Consider the following 25819-nt stretch of genomic DNA (forward strand, 5'->3'; position numbering starts at 1 on the left):
GAGGAATATTTAAAGGCTATGTACACCTTTGGGGGTAATTTTTTAAATTATTGCATTGTACTTATTTTGAGCTAAAAATCATTTTTTTCCAATTTGTCGTCATTAAAAATATGGCATCCTTTTTTCTGTACATAGCTGAGTAGCAGTAGTAGCCTGTGGATTTTCAGTCTTTTCCGTCAGTTGGGGAGATGGCGGACTCCTTATCTCTGCTCTCTGACCTTATAAACACTAATTATAGCTCACTTGTTACTTACTGATAAGAATGTGGCTTAAGTAGTTTAGAGATAAGGTTTATTACCGGCACAAAGGGAAAGTACCAGTCACACAGTTAGAAAAACAGTTAACTCTTTGTGACAGAATGGCTCAATACTCTTCAAATTCATACTCTTTAAATTCAGTTTTTCTTGAGTCTTTGGTGGGGTACTTTATGCCACATACATTTGTCTCAATCTTAAAAGGGTTGTACCATCTTGGACATTGGGAGCATATTGCTAGGAAGTTCCCCCAATGTCTGATAGGTGCCCACCTATCCATAGGCGTGCACAGCCTATTACATTAGGGTGTGCACCCTAAAGCACAAACACACACGACGCGCGCGCGTGTATGTATGTATGTGTATATATATATATGTTATATCCACAGATCCTCCATAACAGTGTGTCAATTTTTATTGTACTAACCTACTACTGGTACTTAAAAGACAAGCTTTCAAGAGTTCTCCTTTCTTCCTCGCTACGCTTGAGTATTGAGAAATAATCTATTCCTAAGGGTGGGTTTACATCTGCGTTATGCCATTCCGTTATAGGTTCCGTTCCAAACGGAATATATAATGGAATGGCCAGATGGAATGCAAAACGGAAACCTTTAAGAGGCATTCCGTTTTGCTCTGTCCTAATAGAAGTTTATGAGAAAGCATAACCAATCCGTCTGGGTCCCGTTATGCTGTTATCCTGTCGACAGGACTTTGTTTTCCGTCTTGCATAACGGGAACCAGATGGATCCGTTTTGATTCCCATAGACTTCTATTAGGACGGAGAGCAAATGGAATGCCTCCTGCAGAGTCTGCACTGTACGAGAGAGACTGCTATAGTGGCTGTAAAGGGAATAGTTGCAGAGAACACAATGACAGCCCCAGAGCCTTTCTGCTGCCTGACCAACCGTATGCTGCCACAGCACCAGCCCAGCCTGCAGGACATCAGAGAGGCCTGGGGTCCACATTACAGCACCAATACATTTATTTATCAAAAAGCATCATACATAGCTAAAAACAAAACAAAAAACATTTTTTTTACTGTCCCTTTAAACAAAAGCCAGAATATAATAAAAGACAAAAAAAAAACAATTTACTTACAAAAGAAGCTGTTCAGTCGTCTGCTGTGCCGTCCTCTGCTTGCTTCTGCAGATTCTTTCCCCTCCTTTCTGTCTCTCCTCAGTGCGCAGGCGCACTGTTATGGGAGATCTGTGGATGACACACTGTTATGGGGGATCTGTGGATGACACACTGTTATGGGAGATCTGTGGATGACACTGTTATGGGAGATCTGTGGATGACACACTGTTATGGGAGATCTGTGGATGACGCACTGTTATGGGGGATCTGTGGATGACGCACTGTTATGGGGGATCTGTGGATGACGCACTGTTATGGGGGCATCTGTGGATGACACACTGTTATGGGGGATCTGTGGATGACACACTGTTATGGGGGATCTGTGGATGACACACTGTTATGGGGGCATCTGTGGATGACACACTGTTATGGGGGACCTGTGGATTACATATGACTTAGGAGGGCTATCAGTGGATATTATACAGGGGGTAATATAACTGAGGGGTATCAGGGTAAATTATACATGGGGTAATATAACCAGGGAGTATCAGGGTAAATTATACATGGGGTAATATAACTGAGGAGGGCTATCAATGACATTATACAGGGGTAATATAAGTTATATTACCCCTGTATAATGTCCCCTGATAGCCCTCCTCAGTTATGTTACCCCTGTATAATAATGTCCACTGATACCCCTTAGTCATATTACCCTGCCCTGTATAATTTAACCTGATACCCCTCAGTTATATTATATAACTGAGGGGTATCAGGGTACATTATACAGGGGTAATATAACTTATCTTACTCCTCACCCCTGTATTATGTCCCTGATAGCCCTCCTCAGTTATATTACCCCTGTATAATTTAACCTGATACCCCTCAGTTATATTATATAACTGAGGGGTATCAGGGTACATTATACAGGGGTAATATAACTGAGGAGGGCTATCAGGGACATAATACAGGGGTGAGGGGTAATATAAGTTATATTACCCCTGTATAATGTCTGATAGTAGCCTAGCCCTCCTCAGTTATATTACCCCTCATGTACCCGGATACCCCTAGTTATATTACCCCCTGTATAATATACCCTGATACCCCTCAGATATATTATATAACTGAGGGGTATCAGGGTAAAACAGGGGACAACAGAGGAGGCGTAGCACTGTGGGACAGGGGGTTACAAAGGTACATACTTCTTTTTTTATGTGCCCTCAGCCCTCACCCCCACCTCACCTCACCAACTTGCAGGCGCGCTAGGTGCACACAGACGCAGTGTGACGTGACGTGACATGACGTCAACTCCTGCGCCGCACAGCACGCACCGTACGGCTCCCTCTCTGCCTCCGCTGGGTCCAGGACTCCACCCCCTATGTGAATACTAGCCGCCGCCCGCCCACAGCCAGGTATTGTAAATTAATTTACAGTGCGGCGGGCGGCGGCAGCCAGCATAACAGACAGGGGAATCAGCGGCGGGCAGTGCGCACGAAGGTGGCTATTAGGGTGTGCCCAGGCACACCCGGCACACCCCGTGCGCACGCCTATGCACCTATCCTTAAAAAGGTGGCAGCAAAGTACAGGAGGACACACTACGCATTCACGGCAGCCTTACATTCATTTCTATGGGACTGACGAAAATAGCTGAGCTGTGTGCTTGGCTATTTTCAGAAGTCCCATTAAAAAGAACGGGAAAAGCCCTGCGCAAGCGTGGTCACCATTCCATTCACTTCTATGGGTCCTATAGATCCTAGCAGTATGCTCCCAATGTCCAAGATGATACAGCCCCTTTAAACCTTTAGGGACCAGGCTCATTTTCACCTTAAGGCCTCTTTCACACTACCATACAGCTATTTCAGTGTTTTGCAGTCCGTTTGTCACGGATCTGTTGTTCCGTTTTTTTCTTTCCGTTGTTTTTCCATTCCGTTTTTCCGTATGGCATATACAGTATACAGTAATTACATAGAAAAAATTGGGCTGGGCATAACATTTTCAATAGATGGTTCCACAAAAACGGAACGGATATGGAAGACATACAGATGCATTTCCGTATGTGTTCTGTTTTTTTGTCGGACCCATTGACTTGAATGGAGCCACGGAACTTGATTTGCGGGCAATAATAGGACATGTTCTATCTTTCAACGGAACAGAAAAATTGAAATACGGAAAAACGGAATGCATACGGAGTACAGTAATTTTTTTGGGGGGCGGAACCATTGAAATGAATGGTTCCGTATACGGAACGCAAAAACGGCCCACAAAACGAAAAAAAAGGGCAATGTAAAAGAGGCCTAAGGACCAGGCCATTTTTTGAAAATCTGACCAGTGTCACTTTATGTGGTGATAACATTAAAACGCTTTGACTTATCCAGGCGATTCTGAGATGGTTTTTTCGTCACATATTGTACTTTATGACACTGGTAAAATGGAGTCAAACAAATAAATTTTTCGTTATAAAAAAATACCAAATTTACCAAAAATTTTCAATTTCTCTACTTCTATCATACATAGTAATACCTACAAAAATAGTTATTACTTTACATTCCCCATATGTCTACTTCATGTTTGGATCATTTTGGGAATGACATTTTATTTTTTGGGGATGTTACAAGGCTTAGAAGTTTAGAAGCAAATCTTTACATTTTTAGGGACCAGTTCAGGTCTGAAGTCACTTTGCGAGGCTTACATAATAGAAACCACCCAAAAAATGACCCCATTCTAGAAACTAAACCCCTCAAGGTATTCAAAACTGATTTTAAAAACTTTGTTCACCCTTTAGGTGCTCCACAAGAATTAATGGAAAATAGAGATAAAATTTTACATTTTCACTTTTTTGGCAGATTTTCCATTTTAATATTTTTTTTCCAGTTACAAAGCAAGGGTTAACAGCCAAACAAAACTCAATATTTATGGCTCTGATTCTGTAGTTTACAGAAACACCCCATATGTGGTCGTAAACTGCTGTACAGGCACACGGCAGGGTGCAGAAGGAAAGGAATGCCATACGGTTTTTGGAAGGCAGAATTTGCTGGACTGTTTTTTTTTTACACCATGTCCCATTTGAAGCCCCCTGATGCACCCCTAGAGTAGAAACTCCAAAAAAGTTACCCCATTTTAGAAACTACAGGATAGGGTTGCAGTTTTGTTGGTACTATTTTAGGGTACATATGATTTTTGGTTGCTCTATATTACACTTTTTGTGAGGCAAGGTAACAAGAAATAGCTGTTTTGGCACCGTTTTCATTTTTTGTTATTTACAACATTCATCTGACAGGTTAGATCATGTGGTGCTTTTATAGAGCAGGTTGTCACGGACGCAGTGATACCTAATATGTATACTATTTTTTTTATTTATGTAAGTTTTACACAATGATTTCATTTTTGAAACAAAAAAAAACATGTTTTAGTGTCTCCATATTCTGAGAGCCATAGTTTTTTCAGTTTTTGGGCGATTATCTTAGGTAGGGTCTAATTTTTTGCGGGATGAGATGACGGTTTGATTGCCACTATTTTGGGGTGAATATGACTTTTTGATCGCTTGCTAGTACACTTTTTTTGATGTAAGGAGCCAAAAAATAGCTTTTTTTTTTATGGTTTTCATCTGAGGGGTTAGGTCATGTGATATTTTTATAGAGCAGGTTATTACGGATGCGGCGATACCTAATATGTATACTTTTTTCATTTACTTAAGTTTTACACAATAACAGCTTTTTTAAACTAAAAAAATGATTAGTGTCTCCATATTCTGAGCCATAGTTTGTTTTTTTTGGGCGATTTTCTTAGGTAGGGACTAATTTTTTGTTGGATGAGCTGACGGTTTGATTGCCACTATTTTGGTGTGCATATGACTTTTTGATCGCTTGCTAGTACACTTTTTTTGATGTAAGGAGCCAAAAAATAGCTTTTTTCTTACGGTCTTCATCTGAGGGGTTAGGTCATGTGATATTTTTATAGAGCAGGTTATTACGGACGCGGCGATACCTAATATGTATACTTTTTTAATTTACTTAAGTTTTACACAATAACAGCTTTTTTAAAACAAAAAAAAATATTAGTGTCATCATATTCTGAGATATATATATTTTTTTTTGCCCGATTTTCTTAGGTAGGGGCTAATTTTTTGTTGGATGAGCTGACGGTTAGATTGGTACTATTTTGGTGGGCATACACTTTTTTGATCACTTGCGGTTGTACTTTTAGTGATGTAAGGTGACAAAAAAATTATTTATTTAGCACAGTTTTTATTTTTTACGGCGTTCATCTGAGGGTTTAGGTCATGTGATATGTTTATAGATCCGGTCGATACGGACGCGGCGATACCTAATATGTCTTTTTTTTAGCTTTATTTGGGGGAAATTCCTTTTTTTTTTGTTTTGTTTTTTACTTGAAGCTTTTAATTTTTTGGGGGGAAAACTTTTTTCAACTTTATTTTTTTGTCCCACTTTGGGACTTCAACTTTCGGGGTCTGATCCCCTTTACAATGCATTCCAATACTTCTGTATTGGAAAGCATTGGTTGTATGAGTAAATACAGTGTGTATTACTCATACAGCTTCATGCCTGTGAGATCCAGGGGGCTGGATCTCACAGGCTCTTCATCGGAAGGCAGCACTGATTCCTCAGGAAGGCATCACGCTGCCTTCCATGCCATCAGGTCCCCTTTACAGCTGCACAGGGACCTGATGGCACCGCCGACCGACCGACGGAATTACCCGTAAAGGCCGCAAACTGCAGGACCCCCCGCGCATTATCCCAGGGTGCCTGCTGATTGATTTCAGCAGGCACCCAGTTCCGATCACCGCCCACCGCGTGGCGGTGATCGGAACTACACATGTCCTTAAGTGCCAGGACTTCATGACGTACCGGTTACGTCATATGTCCCCAAGAGGTTAAACAGTTTTTGTCACGGACGGTGTACAGGAAACAAGGCAAAGCAACATGTATAAACGACTCGCTGGATCCAAAAACTAAAGAACCAAGGGAGACCCCTGCAGAAGACCTGGCACTTTCCCTGGCTGCTCAGCCTATGCAAAGATCCGAATGGTGGAGGTTTGCATATCCACGAACCTTGACTATAAAGCCCTGAGCACCCTACAATAGTGAGGGGACACGACCACCGGCTCCCTACACAAGATACGGAGGGAGTCAGGGTCACCTGGGATCCAGCAAACAGAAAATAACAGATAAAGGTACAACACTTAGCTTTGAAGCAAACAGGAGGACAGAGTCAGCGTGCACACACACTCCAGGAAGTAGTAAAAGCCACCCAGAAAAGCCTTCTGGGGAAGAATTTAAAGGGAAGCAATTAGTCCAACACATGACAGCTGAGATAGGCTAACGAGAGGAGGAGCTGAATACCACAACACAGAAACTCAAGGAGGAGGTTCTGAAAGGCCTCTGTCAGAGCTTCTCAGCTGTCTGGTTGTGACAGTACCCCTCCCTCTACGAGTGGACTCCGGACACTCAGAACCCACCTTCTCAGGATGGGACCTATGGAAAGCCCTGATGAGACGAGAGGCCTTAATGTCCGTCACTGGGACCCACATCCTCTCCTCAGGACCATACCCCTCCCACTGAACAAGGTACTGAAGAGAACCGCGGACAAGACGAGAATCCACAATCCTAGAGACCTGAAATTCAAGATTCCCATCAACCATAATCGGAGGAGGAGGCAAAGGCGAGGGTACAATGGGTTGAACATAAGGTTTCAATAAGGACTTATGAAAAACATTATGGATCTTCCAAGTCTGAGGAAGATCAAGACGGTATGCAACAGGATTGATGACAGACAGGATTTTGTAAGGCCCAATAAACCTAGGACCCAACTTCCAGGAGGGAACCTTCAATTTGATATTCTTGGTAGACAACCACACCAAATCACCAACATTCAGGTCCAGACCAAGCACACGTCTCTTATCAGCCACACGCTTATATCTCTCACTCATGCTCTTTAGATTATCTTGAATCTTTTGCCAAATAGATGACAAAGACGAGGAGAATCTGTCCTCATCAGGTAAACCAGAAGACCCCTCTCCCGAGAAAGTCCCAAACTGTGGATGAAACCCATATGCACCAAAAAATGGTGACTTATCAGAGGACTCCTGACGACGGTTATTTAAAGCAAACTCAGCAAGGGACAAAAAAAGAACACCAATCCTCTTGATTCTCCGCCACAAAACAACGCAGATATGTCTCCAGATTCTGATTGACGCGCTCTGTCTGGCCATTCGACTGCGGATGGAAAGCAGAAGAGAATGACAACCGAACTCCCAAGCGAGAACAGAAAGCCTTCCAGAATCTGGAAACAAACTGCGTGCCCCTATCAGAGACTATGTCTGAAGGAATACAGTGCAATTTGACAATGTGATCAACAAATGCCTGCGCCAGCGTCTTAGCATTGGGCAAACCAGGAAAAGGGATGAAATGCACCATTTTGCTAAAACGGTCCACCATCACCAGAATCACAGTCTTCCCCGAGGAACGAGGCAGGTCCGTTATGAAGTCCATGGACAGATGTGTCCAAGGACGGGAAGGAATGGGTAAGGGAAGGAGAGGACCTGATGGCCGTGAATGAGGGACTTTGTCACAAGCGCAAGTCTCGCAGGCTGCCACAAAACCCTCAACCGACTTACGAAGCGCAGGCCACCAGAATCTCCGAGCGATGAGATCCAGTGTGGCTCTTACCCCCGGGTGCCCAGCAAGGACCGTATTGTGGTGTTCTTTAAAAATGTTGTGTCTTAAAGCGAGAGGCACAAACAACCTCCCAGGAGGACAAAGATCAGGAGCCTCTGACTGGGCTGCCTGCACCTCTGCCTCCAATTCAGGAAAAAGAGCAGAGACCACCACACCTTCAGCCAAAATGGGACCTGGGTCTTCAAAATTCCCGCCTCCCGGAAAACAACGTGACAGGGCATCTGCCTTCACATTCTTAACTCCAGGGCGGAACGTGACAACAAAATTAAACCTAGAAAAGAACAACGACCATCTGGCCTGTCTCGGGTTCAGACGCTTGGCTGACTCCAAGTAGGCCAGATTTTTATGGTCAGTAAATACGGTAATAGGGTGTCTGGCTCCCTCTAGCCAATGGCGCCATTCCTCAAAAGCCAACTTGATGGCCAACAATTCCCTATCTCCCACATCGTAATTTCTCTCTGCGGAGGAGAGTTTTCTTGAGAAAAAGGCACACGGTCGCCAATTGGCAGGAGAGGAACCCTGAGACAAGACCGCCCCCACACCCACCTCCGAAGCATCAACCTCAACTATGAAGGGTAAAGAAACATCGGGTTGCACCAAGATGGGAGCGGAAGCAAAACTCTCCTTGATATCAGAAAAAGCCTTACGCGCCTCTACTGACCAAGAAGAAAAATCTACCCCCTTTCTGGTCATATCAGTGAGTGGTTTAACAATAGAAGAATAATTCAAAATGAACTTCCTGTAATAATTGGCAAAGCCCAAAAAACGCATCAGCGCCTTCTGATTCTCAGGAAGCTCCCACTCAAGCACAGCGCGGACCTTCTCGGGGTCCATGCGAAAACCAGAAGCGGAGAGAAGAAACCCCAGAAATTGAATTTCTGGAACCGCAAACACACATTTTTCCAGTTTCGCATATAATTTATTCTCCCGCAGGATGAGCAAGACCTGACGTAAATGTTCCTTATGAGTTTTGAAATCGGGAGAAAAAATCAAAATGTCATCCAAATACACCAATACAAATTTTCCCATCAAATGATAAAAAATGCTGTTCACGAAGTGCTGAAAAACGGCTGGGGCATTCATCAAACCAAAAGGCATAACCAAATTTTCAAAATGGCCCTCAGGGGTATTGAAGGCCGTCTTCCATTCGTCCCCTTCTCTGACCCTGACCAGGTTGTATGCCCCTCTTAGATCTAATTTGGAAAAGACTTTAGCCCCAACAACCTGGTTAAACAGGTCCGGGATCAGAGGAAGCGGATAAGGGTCACGAATTGTGATATTGTTCAGCTCCCTGAAATCCAGACAAGGTCTTAAAGAACCATCTTTTTTCTTAACAAAGAAAAAACCAGCGGCAACAGGTGACTTTGAAGGTCGTATGTGTCCCTTTCTCAGACTCTCAGAGATATAAGCACGCATAGCGATCCTCTCAGGTTGGGAAAGATTGTATAAACGAGATTTAGGCAGCTTGGCGTCTGGGATGAGATTAATAGGGCAATCGTACTCCCTGTGCGGGGGCAAATCCTGAACTCCACTCTCAGAGAAGACATCCGAAAATTCAGAGAGAAAAGATGGTACAGTCTTAGTAGCAACCTCAGAAACAGATGTCATGAGGCAATTCTCTCTGCAAAAGTCACTCCAACCATTTATTTGCCTCGCTTGCCAATCAATGGTGGGGTTATGCTTAGTGAGCCAGGGCAGCCCCAACACCAGAGGGGTGGGTAAACCGCTAAGGACGAAACATGACACATCCTCAACATGAGCATCACTCACAATTAAACGGATATTGTGAACTATGCCCTTTAATGATTTTTGAGAAAGTGGAGCGGAATCGATAGCAAAAACAGGAATATCCTTTCCCAAAGTGCGCACCTGGAAACCATGAGTTATCGCAAATTGATTATCAATGAGATTGACCGCTGCTCCACTATCCACAAAAATCTCACAAAAAATGTTCTTGCTCTCTAGCGCCACCCTAGCCGGCAGGACAAAACGGAAACTACAAGCAAATGGAAAACCTTCAATTTCCGCCTCAACCCTGCCAATAGTAACAGACGGAACATTTCTAAAAGATTTTTTCCTGTTTGTTGCTTTATTACTCCCAAAAAACTGCCTGAATCTCCTAGAGGGACAAATATTTGCCAAATGATTTATACCTCCACAACAAAAACAAACCCTCCCATGCGAGCTGAATCTTCTATTGTCAGAAGCAATCAACCCCAGCTGCATGGGCTCCTGCTCAGAAGGGGCTGACGGCGACTGAGACCCCTGCGCACAGAACGGGACCGCTGCACTGTCCTGGGACTGAGTATGACAGGAAGGAGACATCTCTCCTCTCTCTCTCTAAGACGCCTGTCAATACGAACGGCCTGAGACATAGCAGAGTCCAAAGAAATAGGCCTCTCATGAAAGGCAAATGCATCTTTCAATCCCTCTGAAAGACCATGGCAAAATTGACTTCGGAGCGCAGCATCATTCCAACCAGTATCAACTGCCCATCTCCGAAATTCTGAGCAGTATATTTCTGCGGATTGTTTACCCTGGCATAATAGACGTAGTTTAGACTCAGCCAGAGCAATACGATCCGGATCATCATATATCTGACCCAGGGCTAAAAAGAATTCATCCACTGAACGGAGAGGCCGTGCCCCCTCCGGCAGCGAAAAGGCCCAGGACTGAGCGTTACCTCTGAGCAGCGATATAATGATCCCCACCCTCCGTTCCTCATCACCAGAGGAGTGGGGAAGAAGGCGAAAATGGAGTTTGCAAGCCTCTCTAAAACGCACAAAATTCTCACTACCCCCGGAGAACGTATCCGGGAGCGAGATCTTAGGCTCAGAACAAACTCCATGAACGCAAGCTGAACCGGTCACTTGAAGCTGAGAAAAAGTCTTACGGAGATCAGCTACCTCCAATGAAAGACCCTGGAAGCGTTCAGCCAAAAGTGAAACCGGATCCATGCTTGAGACGGTTATGGCGGCTTATAATGTCACGGACGGTGTACAGGAAACAAGGCAAAGCAACATGTATAAACGACTCGCTGGATCCAAAAACTAAAGAACCAAGGGAGACCCCTGCAGAAGACCTGGCACTTTCCCTGGCTGCTCAGCCTATGCAAAGATCCGAATGGTGGAGGTTTGCATATCCACGAACCTTGACTATAAAGCCCTGAGCACCCTACAATAGTGAGGGGACACGACCACCGGCTCCCTACACAAGATACGGAGGGAGTCAGGGTCACCTGGGATCCAGCAAACAGAAAATAACAGATAAAGGTACAACACTTACTTTGAAGCAAACAGGAGGACAGAGTCAGCGTGCACACACACTCCAGGAAGTAGTATAAGCCGCCCAGAAAAGCCTTCTGGGGAAGAATTTAAAGGGAAGCAATTAGTCCAACACATGACAGCTGAGATAGGCTAACGAGAGGAGGAGCTGAATACCACAACACAGAAACTCAAGGAGGAGGTTCTGAAAGGCCTCTGTCAGAGCTTCTCAGCTGTCTGGTTGTGACAGTTTTGTCTAAAAAAGCTACTCCAGTTTTCCTACTCCACCCTCCTACTGGAGTGAGATTATGACTTTTTGTAAAATTTTAAAAAGGTCTCAGTGATAAATCTGGACTGAAGCTCATTAACATATCTAACCACACCCACTTTTTGAACCATATTACAAAACTGGAGTGAATCCCAGTAGAGTAGTGCATTCAATTACATAAGTCTCAGTACTTATCTTTGCCCCCCATGTATCGGTCCACACGGATGCATCCGTGTGGACTGATACATGGGGGGCAAAGATAAGTACTGAGACTTATGTAATTGAATGCACTACTCTACTGGGATTCATTTTCCCTACTGCATCTGATGATTGTATTGTAAACCAGTGAGAAGAGGTGGGCTTGAGTTTGGGTGTGCGGTCACAAACACAGCCCAATGTAGGGATCACCACCTCTGAAACTGAGTTTATTGCCAATAGGTCCCCTGCTGAGTTGGACTAATGTCCAACGAAACGCATTGGGACGTTTAGTAGGACCAAACGAAGTATACATTTTAAGACCAGAAGATTGACATACTGGTAAAAGGGCTTTCCACCACAGTGTGACGAAGCTGGGCAGTCTCGATTGCTGCACAGGGACAGGGAGGGCCTAATAGGTTTCCACGGGCAACTGTGGGATATTGCTGTGGATGGTGCCACTGTCACCTTACATCCATTGTAGGGAGAGACTAGTTGTCAGATACCCAGTACTAGTCTCCCCTATCCCTAGCTCCTGGTTACCATTGGCGCAGCGAATGGTGTATATCACATACATTTAGGGATTTAATTGCACATTATTAAAAGTTACGTTTTAAAAGGTATCTATTTGGATTGTTTATATTTGTGGGATGGGATATCCTTAAATCTGGTGTATAATATTGCTGTAAGATCCCACGGGGTCACTAGTTCTTGTTCTAGTTGGTATTCTGACTAACACAATGTGCCCCATACCCAGTCTTTAACATGCCTAAATAAGGCTGCTAGATTGTAGTGGCGTATGTTCGGTAGTTGAAGGCCCCCTTCCCATCTTAGTAAGGTCAGCTTGTCATGAGATATGCGGGGTCTTTTCTTTTTCCAAAGAAAAGTTGGAAATGCTGATTGTACCCTTTTAATATCAGAATGTTTTAATAACAGTGGGATTGTTTGTAGGGGGTATAGAAGCCTCGCGAAACTGACCATTTTTATCAGGTGGGCTCTCCCATTAAGGGATAGGGGTAAGTCTTTCCATTTTTCTAGCTCTTTCTATTTTTTGGATGAGAGGGGGATAGTTTAGTGAATAAATAGATTGTGAGGTCCGCCAAATCTTTATCCCCAAGTACATGATATAGTTGTGCCTCACTTCTACCTCATATTGGTGGCTAGTATCTGGCCGCACAGGGTGGAGGAACAGTATCTGGCTCTTTGACACATTTATCTTGTATCCTGTTGCCTTCCCATAGTGCTCTAAAATGTCTAAGACCCATTTTAAATGTTTTTCTGGAGACTGTAAATATAGTAATAAATGATCGGCAAAGCATGCCAGTTTGATCTCCGTTCTGCCCACCTTAATCCCATCATATACGCCAGTCTGTAATAAGAGTTGAATCAGGGGTTCTAGGGCTATGTTAAATAACAAGGGAGATAAAGGGCACCCCTGTCTGGTTCCTTTCCTGGGATCTATTTTGTCTGATAAGAAACCTGGGGAATAGACTTTTGCCTGGGGATCGTTGTAAATGGCTTTCAAATAGTTTCGAAAAGCGCCACCAAAGCCCATAACATCCATAACAACCTTCCAACCAGGCCCAACTAACATTATCAAAGGCCTTCTTGGCATTCAATGTTAGAAGTGCTGGGTTGCCCCTGCGCCACCGATGGATGTCCAATCCATCCTGAGCCGCCAGTACGCGTCTGATGTTGGTGACCACCGAGCGCCCCTTCATAAACCCAACTTAATGCAGGCCTATCAGATCTGGCAAGACTTCAGCCAATCTATTGGCTAGTAATTTTGACAGTATCTTTATGTCCTGATTTAGAAGAGATATCGGTCTAAAAGACCTTGGTTGAGTCAAATCTTTACCCTGTTTTTTAATGTAAGCCATTTTCCCCGAGACTGGTAATCCACTCCCTTTCAGGATGTTATTGAATAGAGGTGTTAATGTTGGTATGATTTCACCTGATAGTCCCTTATAGAACTCAGCCGGGAATCCGTCGGGCCCTGGCACTTTGCCATTGGATAGACTTTTAATTACTGAACCCAATTCTTCTGTAGTGATTTCCTTATTAATGGAATTTAATGCCTCGGCTGACAATTGAGGCAACTTAATTTTCCCCAAAAGGTCTCTAGCCCGCCCTTCCTCATATGAATCTTGAGTGTAAAGAGTTCTAAAATAATCCCCTAGGATCTCTAATATCTCATTGGGGTGGGTGTGGAGGGCGCTCCCTCTGTCCTTTAAAGGATAAAGTTGGGAGCGATGTGAGAATGGTCTAGCTAAATTGGACAGTAGCTTGTCTGCCTTGTTCCCATATCTAAATAGCTCCGCTTTCTTACATTCCCCAAACCGCTTAGCTTTCCTTTCCATGCAATAATCAAAAGTATGCTTGGCTGTCACCCAAAGTAATTTATTGGCTTCCGTGGGGTCATGTACATAGGTCGTGTATGCTTCCCTTAGACTTTGACAGCTTCTTCATTTTTACTATTAACATCTTTTTCCTTCTCCGCCGAGTAGGCTATAATAAGTCCCATCAATACAGCTTTAGCCGTATCCCAGAACAGGCTAGGGTCCTGTTTATGGGGCTCGTTATCCTGAGAAAACTCCCACCACCACCCCCTTAGTCTATCTACAAATTCTTCATCCCTCATAAGGTGATGCGGCAACCACCATATATGTCTGTACCCTTCGGGATGTGATCCCAAATCTCCATTACCACCGGGGCATGGTCTGATATCACTAAGTCTGACACGGTAGCATTGAGGACTTTCGGTAAAATGTCTGGGAAAGACAGAAAGTAAGTCTTGACCACGAAGAGTGGACGTGTGAAAAGTGGGAGTATTCCCTTTCTGCCGGATGCATATGTCTCCAGACATTGATCAGTCCTGTGGTTTGGAGAAAAGAACATTTCCTAACCCTTCGGGTTAGGACACAGTCTAGGGGATGGGTGGTGCCTATCCTCCCTCTCATCATGAACTCTATTACAATCACCTGCTATCACCAATTGACCCTTCCCTTCTAGTAGTATTGCTGTCTCTAATCTACGGTAGAAACCTTGTTGGGCAGTGTTGGGTGCGTAGATATTTTATATTGTAAGAGGTCCCAACGGTGAGTCTAGTAGTATTTTTATTAGTCTTCCTTCACTATCTGAGGTTGTAGATTTGACTTCACACTGTAGGTTTCGATGTAATAGGATAACGACCCCTGCCTTATTCCCCACAGAGGAGGAACCAAGCACCTGACCCACCCAAAGCCTCCGGGGTCTCCAAAAGTCCCTCAAGGTGAGTCTCCTGCAGAAGAGCCACGTCAACTTTAATTTTTTTGAGATGTTTCAATACCGACATGCGTTTGAATTGGGAACGCAGCCCCTTCACATTCCAAGTGGCTATTCTCATGTTATGTCCGCTGCCCAGATCTCCACAAGAGACTCACCCCAAAGAAAAGGGCCCAGTCCGTGAGAACCCGTGTGCTGTTAAGCTACCTCAACTTGGAATAAAGTCACACTTCCCTTCCTGCCCACCCCTCCCCCAATGAACAGAACAGCCCATATATCTAAACACAACATAAGGATCCCATTTTTAGACTTCTAGTTTTTCGCACATTGTTGGGTATGGCCGTTGGCACCAACCATCTCCAAGTTCAAACAGAGAAACATTTAGCCCCATCGTCCCCTCGTCCCTTATGATGAAATAAGAAAACGCAACCTCCCCACTATAACCATAAGTGATTATACAGTGGGACACCAAAAGCTGTGGCATCCCGCCCGCTAAAGACAAAGCCCCCATGCGAAATTAGCAGCCGTATAACAGCCCTATCAAAGCATACACAGCATGGAGATTTAACATATGACCCTTGCAATTTTCATGTGTCCCATCTTAAATGGAGTCTTCTGTCAGTCCCAATCTGATCCCTGTCTCGGGAACTGCGCATCTGCAGACCTGTCAGCTCCATTGGGTGGTCTCGGAGATTCCCGGCGTCTTCTCCCTTCTTCCTCTACCTGGGAAAGGGTTCCGCTGCGAAGGGCTGGGCTGAGATGTGATGATATCATTCTCCACCTCTTGGGCCTCCGATGCTTCTTTAGGGGTTAAAAAAGTCTCTATACATCCATCTGGGCGATAAACTCGCAGCGTCGCAGGATAGAGGAGAGAAAACTTGGTTTTCTTTTTTACTAGTATGGAGCAGATAGATGAGAAAGCTCTCTTGCGCCTGGTGACATCAGCCGAATAGTCGCTGAACAACAACAGCTTGTGAACTCCCTCACTTTCAGGTGACGAGTGCAGGGCCTATATTTGTTTAAGATCGCTTCTTTAGCGGCATAATTCAGATACTTGACAATGACAGATCTCGGTCTGGGCAATCCCAATTCTTGTTCAGGATATCTCTCGGGTCCCAGTCTATGGGCGTGTTCCACTATGAAATCGCCTTGCAGTCCTAGGGCCTGCGGTATCTCTGTTGCACAAATCTGAGGCAATTGGTTTGAAGAGATCGATTCTGGCAGGCCTACGATTCTGAGGTTTCTCCTTCTGCAGCGATTCTCCAGGTCATCCACCTTTTCTTTCAGCGCCTGGTTCTTGCGGAGTACTTCTTGGATTTGAACATGTGTATTTTCCAAATCTTCCTCCGCTAGCGTAACCCTCTGCTCAAGCTCGGTGATCTGTGAGACGTGCCGGTGCACTTCAGTTTGGAGCTGTTGGAGCGCTGTGGAGATTGTCGCCTTCAAGGTAGCTTTTATGTCCGGTGCCAGGAGCAAGGCAGCCTCAATCGCCATGGCCTTGCAGGAGATGGGTAAATCTAGGTTAGGAGACAAGGAATCATCATCCTCCCTTGTGTCAGTGGTAGCCGGCTCAGTAGGGTGCTGAGGAGGTTGTGAGGCTGATCTTGTGAGTCTGCTGCTGGGTCAGGAGCCCCTGGATGTGCCGGGTCTCTGGTATTCGTGCTGGGGGTCACGGAGCCAATTACTCTCTCGTCTCTACATGTGCGCGCCGGAACCAGAAGTCCTCGACGCCGGTTTTAATAAAGCCCTTCACTGGTGGTGTATTCGCCGAAGTTATGAAGAGGCGCCGGCCTCCCAAAAACTTCAGCAGATCCAGCGGCGCTTTTAAATGTATGACAGCTTCCAAGCTGTCTTACATTCAGACCATTTTGTACGCCTAAAACAGGCTTTGAAAATGGTAAATGAGAACGATCTACTGGTCTGTCCCCTTCCCCACCCACGTCATGCCCACTTTTATAGACCTGACACGAGCAGGGCGAAATTTAGGCGTATTTCTGTTTAATAAATTACCCCCTTTGTCTCTTTATTCCATGTCCTGGAAAAGCACTTTTGTTCTGTGCTTTTGGCACCTGGGAGGTGTTTTTCAGCAGAATGAATGTGCTTTTCCTGGACATGGAGTAAAGATCCAAATACACACAGCTATGTCTGGAATGGGTTTGCTGTTAGTTATATTGGTGAAAAGATGTGACAGACTCACTTTATTACCAGAAATAGAACCTTTTAAACTCAAATATTTGGCTAATCCATCACAACATCATTTTCTGCCTGTTAGTTGTAAGCCACATTTTGAAGGGTAGACATATTCTTATGAAAGCATTTACGTATGTCAATGTATGAAAATCTGCAGGTTCACTTACAGACGCTTGGATGTGACATTCATCTCCCAAAATGGAATAGTCAGGCTTGGAACAGTTGGTTGGTTTTATTCTAAAATTTACCTCGTATAACTCTCTATGAAAACCCTACAGAGTAAAGAATGGATATAGATAACTCATTATATGAATGTGTTTACAATAAGTAGTCATTTCAATTACATCAATTATAGATAGGTTGACACTTGCACTCCATATGGTGCAAGCGGTAGGTGAAGAGCCACAATTTCACAAGTATTATACCATGGCACTCAAATTTTATCTCATTTAGATGAGAATTTTATTATTGCATAAAATTTCTGAAAAAATCTCAGAAAAAAACTGCACAAAATATATTAAAATAAACATTTTCTATATTTTTTTCTGAGATTTGTCCATACCGAAAAGTTTCATTTGAATGAGCAAACTTACAAACATTATTATATTTTTGTCAGGATTCTATGTAATAATAAAATAATAATTGTCTGAATGAGAAAAAAAACTATTATAGATATACATGCAGAATAATTCTTATTTTATTATGTTTAACAGATGCCTCTGTTGTATGGAATGGCATAGTCTACTACATTAGTGCAGCATACGGGTAGGCTACCCGACACTGCTAGATTTGAATGTGCATTTCCCTTTAAGCCAGTCAGGCCGGTTACCGGCAATCCTTATCACAGCCAGCAGAGGGAGCCCCCAGTTCAGTATAAATAGGCTAGGGCCTAGCTCAGGAAGATTAGAAGTTTCCAGACTCAGTGCAGAGAGGGTTCCCTCCTGAGTCCGTATGCATAGAAGTCAGAAGGGCATAGCTAAACAGCCTGAAGACACAGAATACCACAGAGGCCGATCAGATAAAGCAAGAGGTACTCAAGATAACAGAGGAGGTACTAGATAAGGACAGCTTCAAGGGTACGCCAGATAAAGGGCATTAGACCTTGGAGAGAAAGTCACATGTGTCAGGACCAGTCAGGAATAGTGTGCAAGCCGCCTGTACTGCATCTCCTGCAATCAACACTCTGTATTATACATTGCTAAGACCGGCCATTCTGTAATTCCAAGAACCACCTGTATTCTTATGGAAAACCAACTGTCTTTCATGGAACTGCGCTTCCAACTGCGTCCATGTATTATTATTGCTGATATTCAGTAAAGTTCCAGTTTTTGTTGGCTACCCTATGCTTGCTTCATTCTTCTACAATATCCTACACGGCGTGTCACCGTTTAATTGACACTGGCGTCACGAACTTTTAAATACCCGCCTGTTCCAGTATTTGCCCCAATTGAAGACGACAGTGGATCCCAGGTTAGTGAGTCAATCTGCACTACAAAGCCCAGCAGCCACTACTGACCCCCTGGGACACTGCATCGCTCTTTTTGGCGTCACGAACAGGATCCGCATACTTCTGAAGTGCAGAGAAGTGTGAACTGTGTGCTTTAACTATTCCACCACCGTATTACAAAGACTGTACCCTTTATTTCCAAGCCGGTGGATTAAAATTGTGCCTGGGAGGAATCAGAGACGCTGTACTGTGTTGCGCTACCCCCAGAGAGAAAATCGTATTTGTGGACTGTGATTTATTGGACTTTGCAACACCCTGCTTGCTGTCAGGGAACTGTGATCAAGATGGCCACCAGCCGCCTGGAGTAAAGTTTCCCGCGCTGCTGAGGACCTTCGTGGGCGGATCCCTCCAAGGACACCGAAAAGCCCGCCCCTCTTCATCATCGCACCGCCGCTGCCCTGTTTCCTCTACGTCACCGCGGTCGCAGGAAGTCCGGAGTCTCTCGAGATTTGGCCTGCGCACACCCGGCGAAACCGGTAAGAACTTGTATCCGGAGGGAAGGGGATTGTTCCGGCCCCTTTAGTCGCCAGCGGCCACCTCGTAATAAGTTAACATGTCAGATCCGGGAGTTGCCGAGCGGCCGGACCCGGGAGAGCTTGCGGCTCCTAATCATCCTATAGCCCCCAGCATGATGCCCTTTACCATGCCTTACTACTTTGGGGCCCCATGGTTTCCCCGCTATAACGGAGAGGTCCATACCCTAAGAGACTTTAAAGAAAAGTTGCTGGCCTTATTCAAACTATACCCCATAAATGCCGATCAGCAAATGGAAATCTTGCTAGCGCAACTAGAGGGGGCTGCCCGCAGAGAGGTATTATCCTGGCCTGCTGCGGAACGGAGTACTCTAGAGCAGATATTCACCCGCCTCAGGGCCACTTTTGAAACGAGGACTGCCTCAGAGATAAAGATGCACTTCTTTGGCAAGAAACAGAAGTCCGGTGAGTCCCTCCGTGACTATGCCCTATCACTTCAGGAGGCTTTGGGGGCTGTAATCCAGATAGATCCCAAGGAAGCTGATAACCAGGATCAGACCCTGAGGGAACAATTTATTACCGGAGTGTCTAGTGAGCAAATAAGGACCCAATTAAAGATGCTGTCCGCCCAACACCCTAACAGTACCTTTCTGGACTTTAAAGAACTGGCTATAAAAATTCTGGGGTCAGCAGTATCTACAGAGTTGAGCACCCCACCTGAGTTATCAGCCTGCAGGTCAAAACCGTTTATCATTAACCGAGCTGAGGCCGGTCAAGCTGTTCAAGCTACAGCTACCGATACTATCGCCATGCTGACAGAGCAAGTAAATCACCTCACTAAAAGCCTAGAGAGAGTGTGCAGAAAAATGGAGGAATAGGGAAAAACCTATGATGTCAGAAGAAGAGTTCCTGTCACCCTCTAAGCCGTTCCCACCTCCATACCAAGAGACTCACCCCAGGGATCCTGGGAGGCGCAATAGGGGTCGCCAGCGGCCCGTGTGTACATACTGCAAAAAGATGGGACACACAGAATCCACTTGCTGGCAGTTAAACGGGCAACCCCTGAGGCTGAGGACCACCCCTCGGGAGGTAGAACACTAGGTCCAAAAGATCCAAATTGGATGCCACGGTATGTAGGATCCCATCCTAAAATCAATGTGGAGATTAACGGGGTCCCCTTTGAAGCCCTATTAGATACTGGGTCTCAGGTCACTACTATTCAGCTGCCCGCCTTTGAAAGATTCTGGGACACCAATCAATTGACCCAGCCGCCTGAATCCTGGGTAGAGATTATCGCCAGCAATGGCAAACCGGTAAAGATCCATGGATACTGGGAACCCACCCTGCAGGTGGGAGAAGTAACCTTGCCTCAACAGGGGGTGATAGTAGTACAGGCCGGCGACAGAGGAGGACATCCTGTCATTCTAGGCACCAATGTCTTCAAAAACTGTTATGCTGAAATACTTGCCGTATTACATCAGACTCTGCCCACCGCTTCCTCTGCGTCCAGCAGAGGTTTGCTAACGGGAAAGGAGAAATTTGTACTGCCAAGATTCGTGATAATAAGCCTGTGACTTTGCCTCCTAATTCCCAAACTCTCTTATGGTGTCGTGCTGTCCTGGGAGTCCAAGGCCAAGATTATCCAGCCCTGGTGGAGCCAATCCAGATGGAGAACTACCCTTATGTGAGAGCTGCCAAGTGCCTGGTGAACGTCTCCCAAGGTAAAGTACCTGTCCGTCTGATTAACCTGAGTGATCATCCTGTTGCGCTTACTAAGCATTACCCTGTTGCCCAGCTTTCTCAGGTGTTCTTCCAAGACATCATCCGTCTTCCAGTGACAGAAAAGCCGCCAGCTGCAGTCAGCGGATGTCCGCCGGTGCCCCAGTCACAAGCACCCTGGTGGGAAGAGCTACATGTCGGGGACGAGACTACCCCCCAACATCAACAAGAAGGGATACTACGGCTTGTCAAAGAGCACCACCAGGCCTTCAGTAAACATGCTGCTGATTATGGAGAGGTTAGTGCCATACAACACACCATACCTACTGGCTCTCATCCTCCTATCAAGGAGAGATACCGACCCTTACCGCCTACTTCATATCAGACTGTAAAAGAAATGATCCAAGAGATGAAAGACTCTAATGTAATCCGGGACAGTCGTAGCCCGTGGGCGGCACCCCTGGTCCTTGTAAAGAAGAAGGATGGTGGTATCCGTTTCTGCGTGGACTATAGAAAAATTAACCAAATAACCCACAAAGACGCGTACCCACTGCCCCGCATTGAAGAGTCACTAACTGCTCTGGGCTCCGCTGCCTATTTCTCCACATTGGACTTGACCAGTGGCTACTGGCAAGTACTCATGGCCCCGGCAGATAGGGAAAAGACTGCTTTCACCACTCCCATGGGCCTGTTCGAATTCAATTGTATGCCGTTCGGGTTATGTAATGCCCCAGGAACTTTCCAGAGACTAATGGAGCGGTGTTTGGGTCACAAAAACTTCGAAACAGTGCTGCTGTATCTAGATGACGTCATTGTGTACTCAAAAACATATGAAGACCACCTGAAACACTTAGCAGAGGTCTTTGAAATCCTTGTCAAATATGGCCTGAAGGTAAAGCCATCTAAATGCCACCTGCTCAAACCTGCGGTAAAATACCTGGGGCATGTGGTAAGCGGAGAGGGCGTACAACCTGACCCTGATAAGTTAGCGGCTGTCCGTAACTGGCCGGTACCCACTACCGTCAAAGAGGTGAGGGGTTTCCTTGGTTTTGCCGGCTACTATAGACGTTTCATCCCCCATTTTGCTCAAATAGCCGATCCTATCCAGGAACTCTTGAGGGGGCAGCCCAAGAAAAGTCCTAGAACTCCAGTGCTCATTGAGTGGAATGAAGAGAGAGAGATAGCGTTCCAGTTGTTAAAAAAGAAACTGACTGAGCCTCCCGTGTTAGGTTATCCCGACTACAGCAAGCCCTTCCATCTGTATACTGATGCTAGCAAGCGGGGCCTGGGGGCTGTGTTAGCCCAGATTCAAGAGGGAAAAGAAAGAGTGATAGCTTATGCAAGCCGCTCCCTGAAAGGAGCTGAGAAAAATGACCAGAATTATAGTTCCTTCAAACTAGAATTCCTGGCACTAGTGTGGGCAGTGACGGAAAAATTCAAAGATTATCTAGCCGCTACCCCATTCATTGCATTCACTGATAATAACCCTCTGGCACATCTAAATACAGCTAAATTGGGGGCTTTGGAGCAGAGATGGGCCTCTCGTCTCGCCAACTATGATTTCTCTGTAAAATATCGCGCTGGACGTACTAATGACAATGCTGATGCTTTATCCAGACTTCCCACAGAGACAGCTCCTGATGATGTGCGAGATGCTTGGGAAGATGTGGAAATGCCGGCCTTCTACCATAAATTTGCTCAACAGGATCAGGCTCGGGCTACCAGTGACAGAGCTGCAGTTCCTTCACCCTCCAGTAGGCCTGAACTCAAAGAAGAAAGGTGGGTGAAACTACAGTCTGAAAGTAGAGTGCTGGGTGAATTGTTGGACTTCATTACCAGTGGCAGAGCCCCTGAGAGGATTCGGCGTAAGAGTACAGATCCTGAGCTCATCAAACTGTGGAGACAGCGCCATCAACTCTTCATACAAAAGGGCCTGTTGCTACGGAGAAGCCGAGACCCAGTGTCCAACGAAAGAGTGCATCAAATTCTCATACCCCGACGAGATGCAGGTATGGTGTTGGAGATGTACCACAATCAATCCGGTCACTTTGGGGTCCAAAAGACTGAGGCAAATATCCGCCAGCGGTTTTACTGGGTGGGCATGAGAGAAGACATGGAGAAGTGGTGTCGGGAGTGTGTAGCCTGTGCCTTGAAACGAGGTGAACACCATGATCAGAGGGCGCCACTGAGACCCATTGTAAGTACTCGTCCTCTTGAACTTGTCGCCATCGACCATGTGAAACTAGAGCCTAGTCGCTCGGGGTATGTGTACGCTATGACTATTATTGACCATTTCACTAAGTTTGTTGTAGCGGTGCCTGTGAGAGACCAGACGGCCAAGACTACAGCCGAACTGTTCTGGAAACACTTCCTCCTGCCCTACGGTTGTCCAGAAAAGATCCTCACCGATCAAGGTCCTGCTTTTGAGTTCCATCTGTTCCATGAACTGTGCCGCCTGCACAACTGTAAGAAGATCCGGACGACGGCCTACCATCCGCAAGGTAATGGATTATGTGAAAAAATGAATCAGACCTTGATAGAGATGCTGAGGACCGTGCCTCCTGAAACCAGGGGAGATTGGCCTAATCTGTTGCCACAGCTCATGTTCACATACAATCATACCATACACTGTTCCACCGGGTATACCCCCTTTTATTTGATGTTTGGGCGCCAAGGGTTATTGCCTGCTGATCACTCCTTGGACGTACTCGTACCTGATTGCATCAACCCATTACCTAATACCGACTGGGTTGCTGAACACCAAAGGCGATTGAATACGGCCCAAGCTATTGTTCAGGAACGTATGGACTATGCTAGAGACCGGCAGCAGAGAGACTATGACCAAGCAGCCCATGCAGAACCCTTGACAATAGGGGCTGTGGTATGGTTAAAAAATAACCGCCGTACCAGTAAACTGGACAGTAAATGGGAGCAAAGTCCTTATGTTGTCACTGCAATCCCAAATGTTGGAACTCACACTTATGAGATCACCCGGGAGGGCAGGGGATCCCAAATTGTACACCGAAACCGGTTAAAGCTCTGCCTGACACCAGGACCCAGTGCCGAGAGTTCTATATCTGAACCCCCTGTGTCAGAGTCATCGATACAGCCCGAGGATCCTATGCAGGCTGTCCGAAATCTAAGGTATGACGCTGATCCCATGCATTGGCTTCTGACACCATGGTTGAACTTGTTGGTGCCCGCTCCGGCACCTACTGTACCTTTACTTCCAGAAGAGCCGGTTCAAGATGCCCCGGATCCAGTTCCCCCTCTAGTGGATCCTGTTGTTCCTGTTGTTCCTGTTGTTCCTGACCAAGGTCTCACGGATGGAGATCCTCCTGTTGCTCCTCTCTCTTCTACCTCGGTGCTAAGGGAAGAGGAAACCCCTGTGTTGAGAAGGTCCACCCGGATGACCAGGGGACGTCCGCCAGTCCATTTAAGAGACTTTGACTATGCTGGTGGTGTCTCCTCCCGAACAGTTACTATCGGAAATAGCCTGCTTGATGTTTGTGCGCAAGAATGGACTCCTCCACGTGAGCCCTTGCCTGTTCTACACCCACGGGGAAACCCTATGTAGTTCCTTATTATACTTCAGTCAAGAAAATAGACTAACCTGGTTCACCTTAAGTCCGCTGTGCCAGGTCAGCGGCCGTGCCTAAGAAGAAAGAAGACGCCCCTTTTTCTTGCGTCATTTGTTGCAAATGTTATATTTTTTGTGTGAAATAGTTGTTTATCATATTTATAATGCCATGTTTAACTTATGCATCAGCTTATGTTGGTTCAGGGATGTGTGTGAGTACGAGGCCTTACTCACGTTAAAGTCTGGGGGTGTGCAGCATACGGGTAGGCTACCCGACACTGCTAGATTTGAATGTGCATTTCCCTTTAAGCCAGTCAGGCCGGTTACCGGCAATCCTTATCACAGCCAGCAGAGGGAGCCCCCAGTTCAGTATAAATAGGCTAGGGCCTAGCTCAAGAAGATTAGAAGTTTCCAGACTCAGTGCAGAGAGGGTTCCCTCCTGAGTCCGTATGCATAGAAGTCAGAAGGGCATAGCTAAACAGCCTGAAGACACAGAATACCACAGAGGCCGATCAGATAAAGCAAGAGGTACTCAAGATAACAGAGGAGGTACTAGATAAGGACAGCTTCAAGGGTACGCCAGATAAAGGGCATTAGACCTTGGAGAGAAAGTCACATGTGTCAGGACCAGTCAGGAATAGTGTGCAAGCCGCCTGTACTGCATCTCCTGCAATCAACACTCTGTATTATACATTGCTAAGACCGGCCATTCTGTAATTCCAAGAACCACCTGTATTCTTATGGAAAACCAACTGTCTTTCATGGAACTGCGCTTCCAACTGCGTCCATGTATTATTATTGCTGATATTCAGTAAAGTTCCAGTTTTTGTTGGCTACCCTATGCTTGCTTCATTCTTCTACAATATCCTACACGGCGTGTCACCGTTTAATTGACACTGGCGTCACGAACTTTTAAATACCCGCCTGTTCCAGTATTTGCCCCAATTGAAGACGACAGTGGATCCCAGGTTAGTGAGTCAATCTGCACTACAAAGCCCAGCAGCCACTACTGACCCCCTGGGACACTGCACTATTCCATACCCCCCCCCCCCCCACATATCAGGTGGATGATGAGAGCTAAGACCCGCTGCGGACCGAAGCACGGAGCAGTAACATGACTGATAATGCTCTGTGCCTCTCTGATCTTTTTACTACAAAATCACAGTGAGATAAAGTTGTCACCGTGATTTTGTAGTAAAAAGATCACAGAGAGGCACGGAGCATTATCAGTCATGTTAATGCTCCGTTTCTCTGCTGTCCGCATCGGGTCTTGGCTGTCATTCACGTAGGGGATGTCACGCACGGCATCCGCTCGTGTGAAACAGCCCAAAATGTTAT

At 45.6% G+C, this 25819-nt stretch overlaps 1 protein-coding gene across 3 annotated transcripts in view; it reads right to left on the reverse strand.

Annotated features, from left to right (window-relative positions):
* LOC122934424 (T-kininogen 1-like) overlaps positions 1–25819 on the reverse strand; it is a 150761-nt gene that overhangs the window by 19398 nt on the left and 105544 nt on the right. For 2 of the 3 annotated variants that reach the window (XM_044289877.1, XM_044289878.1), the window contains exon 8: positions 17370–17474. The exons of the other annotated variant lie outside the window; for it this stretch is intronic. In XM_044289877.1, coding sequence (XP_044145812.1) covers positions 17370–17474 — 105 coding nt within the window. The remainder of the gene's footprint in view (positions 1–17369; positions 17475–25819) is intronic. 3 annotated transcript variants of the gene reach the window in all.

This window comes from Bufo gargarizans, chromosome 4 (assembly GCF_014858855.1).
Source record: "Bufo gargarizans isolate SCDJY-AF-19 chromosome 4, ASM1485885v1, whole genome shotgun sequence".
In the NCBI taxonomy this organism is placed as follows: domain Eukaryota; kingdom Metazoa; phylum Chordata; class Amphibia; order Anura; family Bufonidae; genus Bufo; species Bufo gargarizans.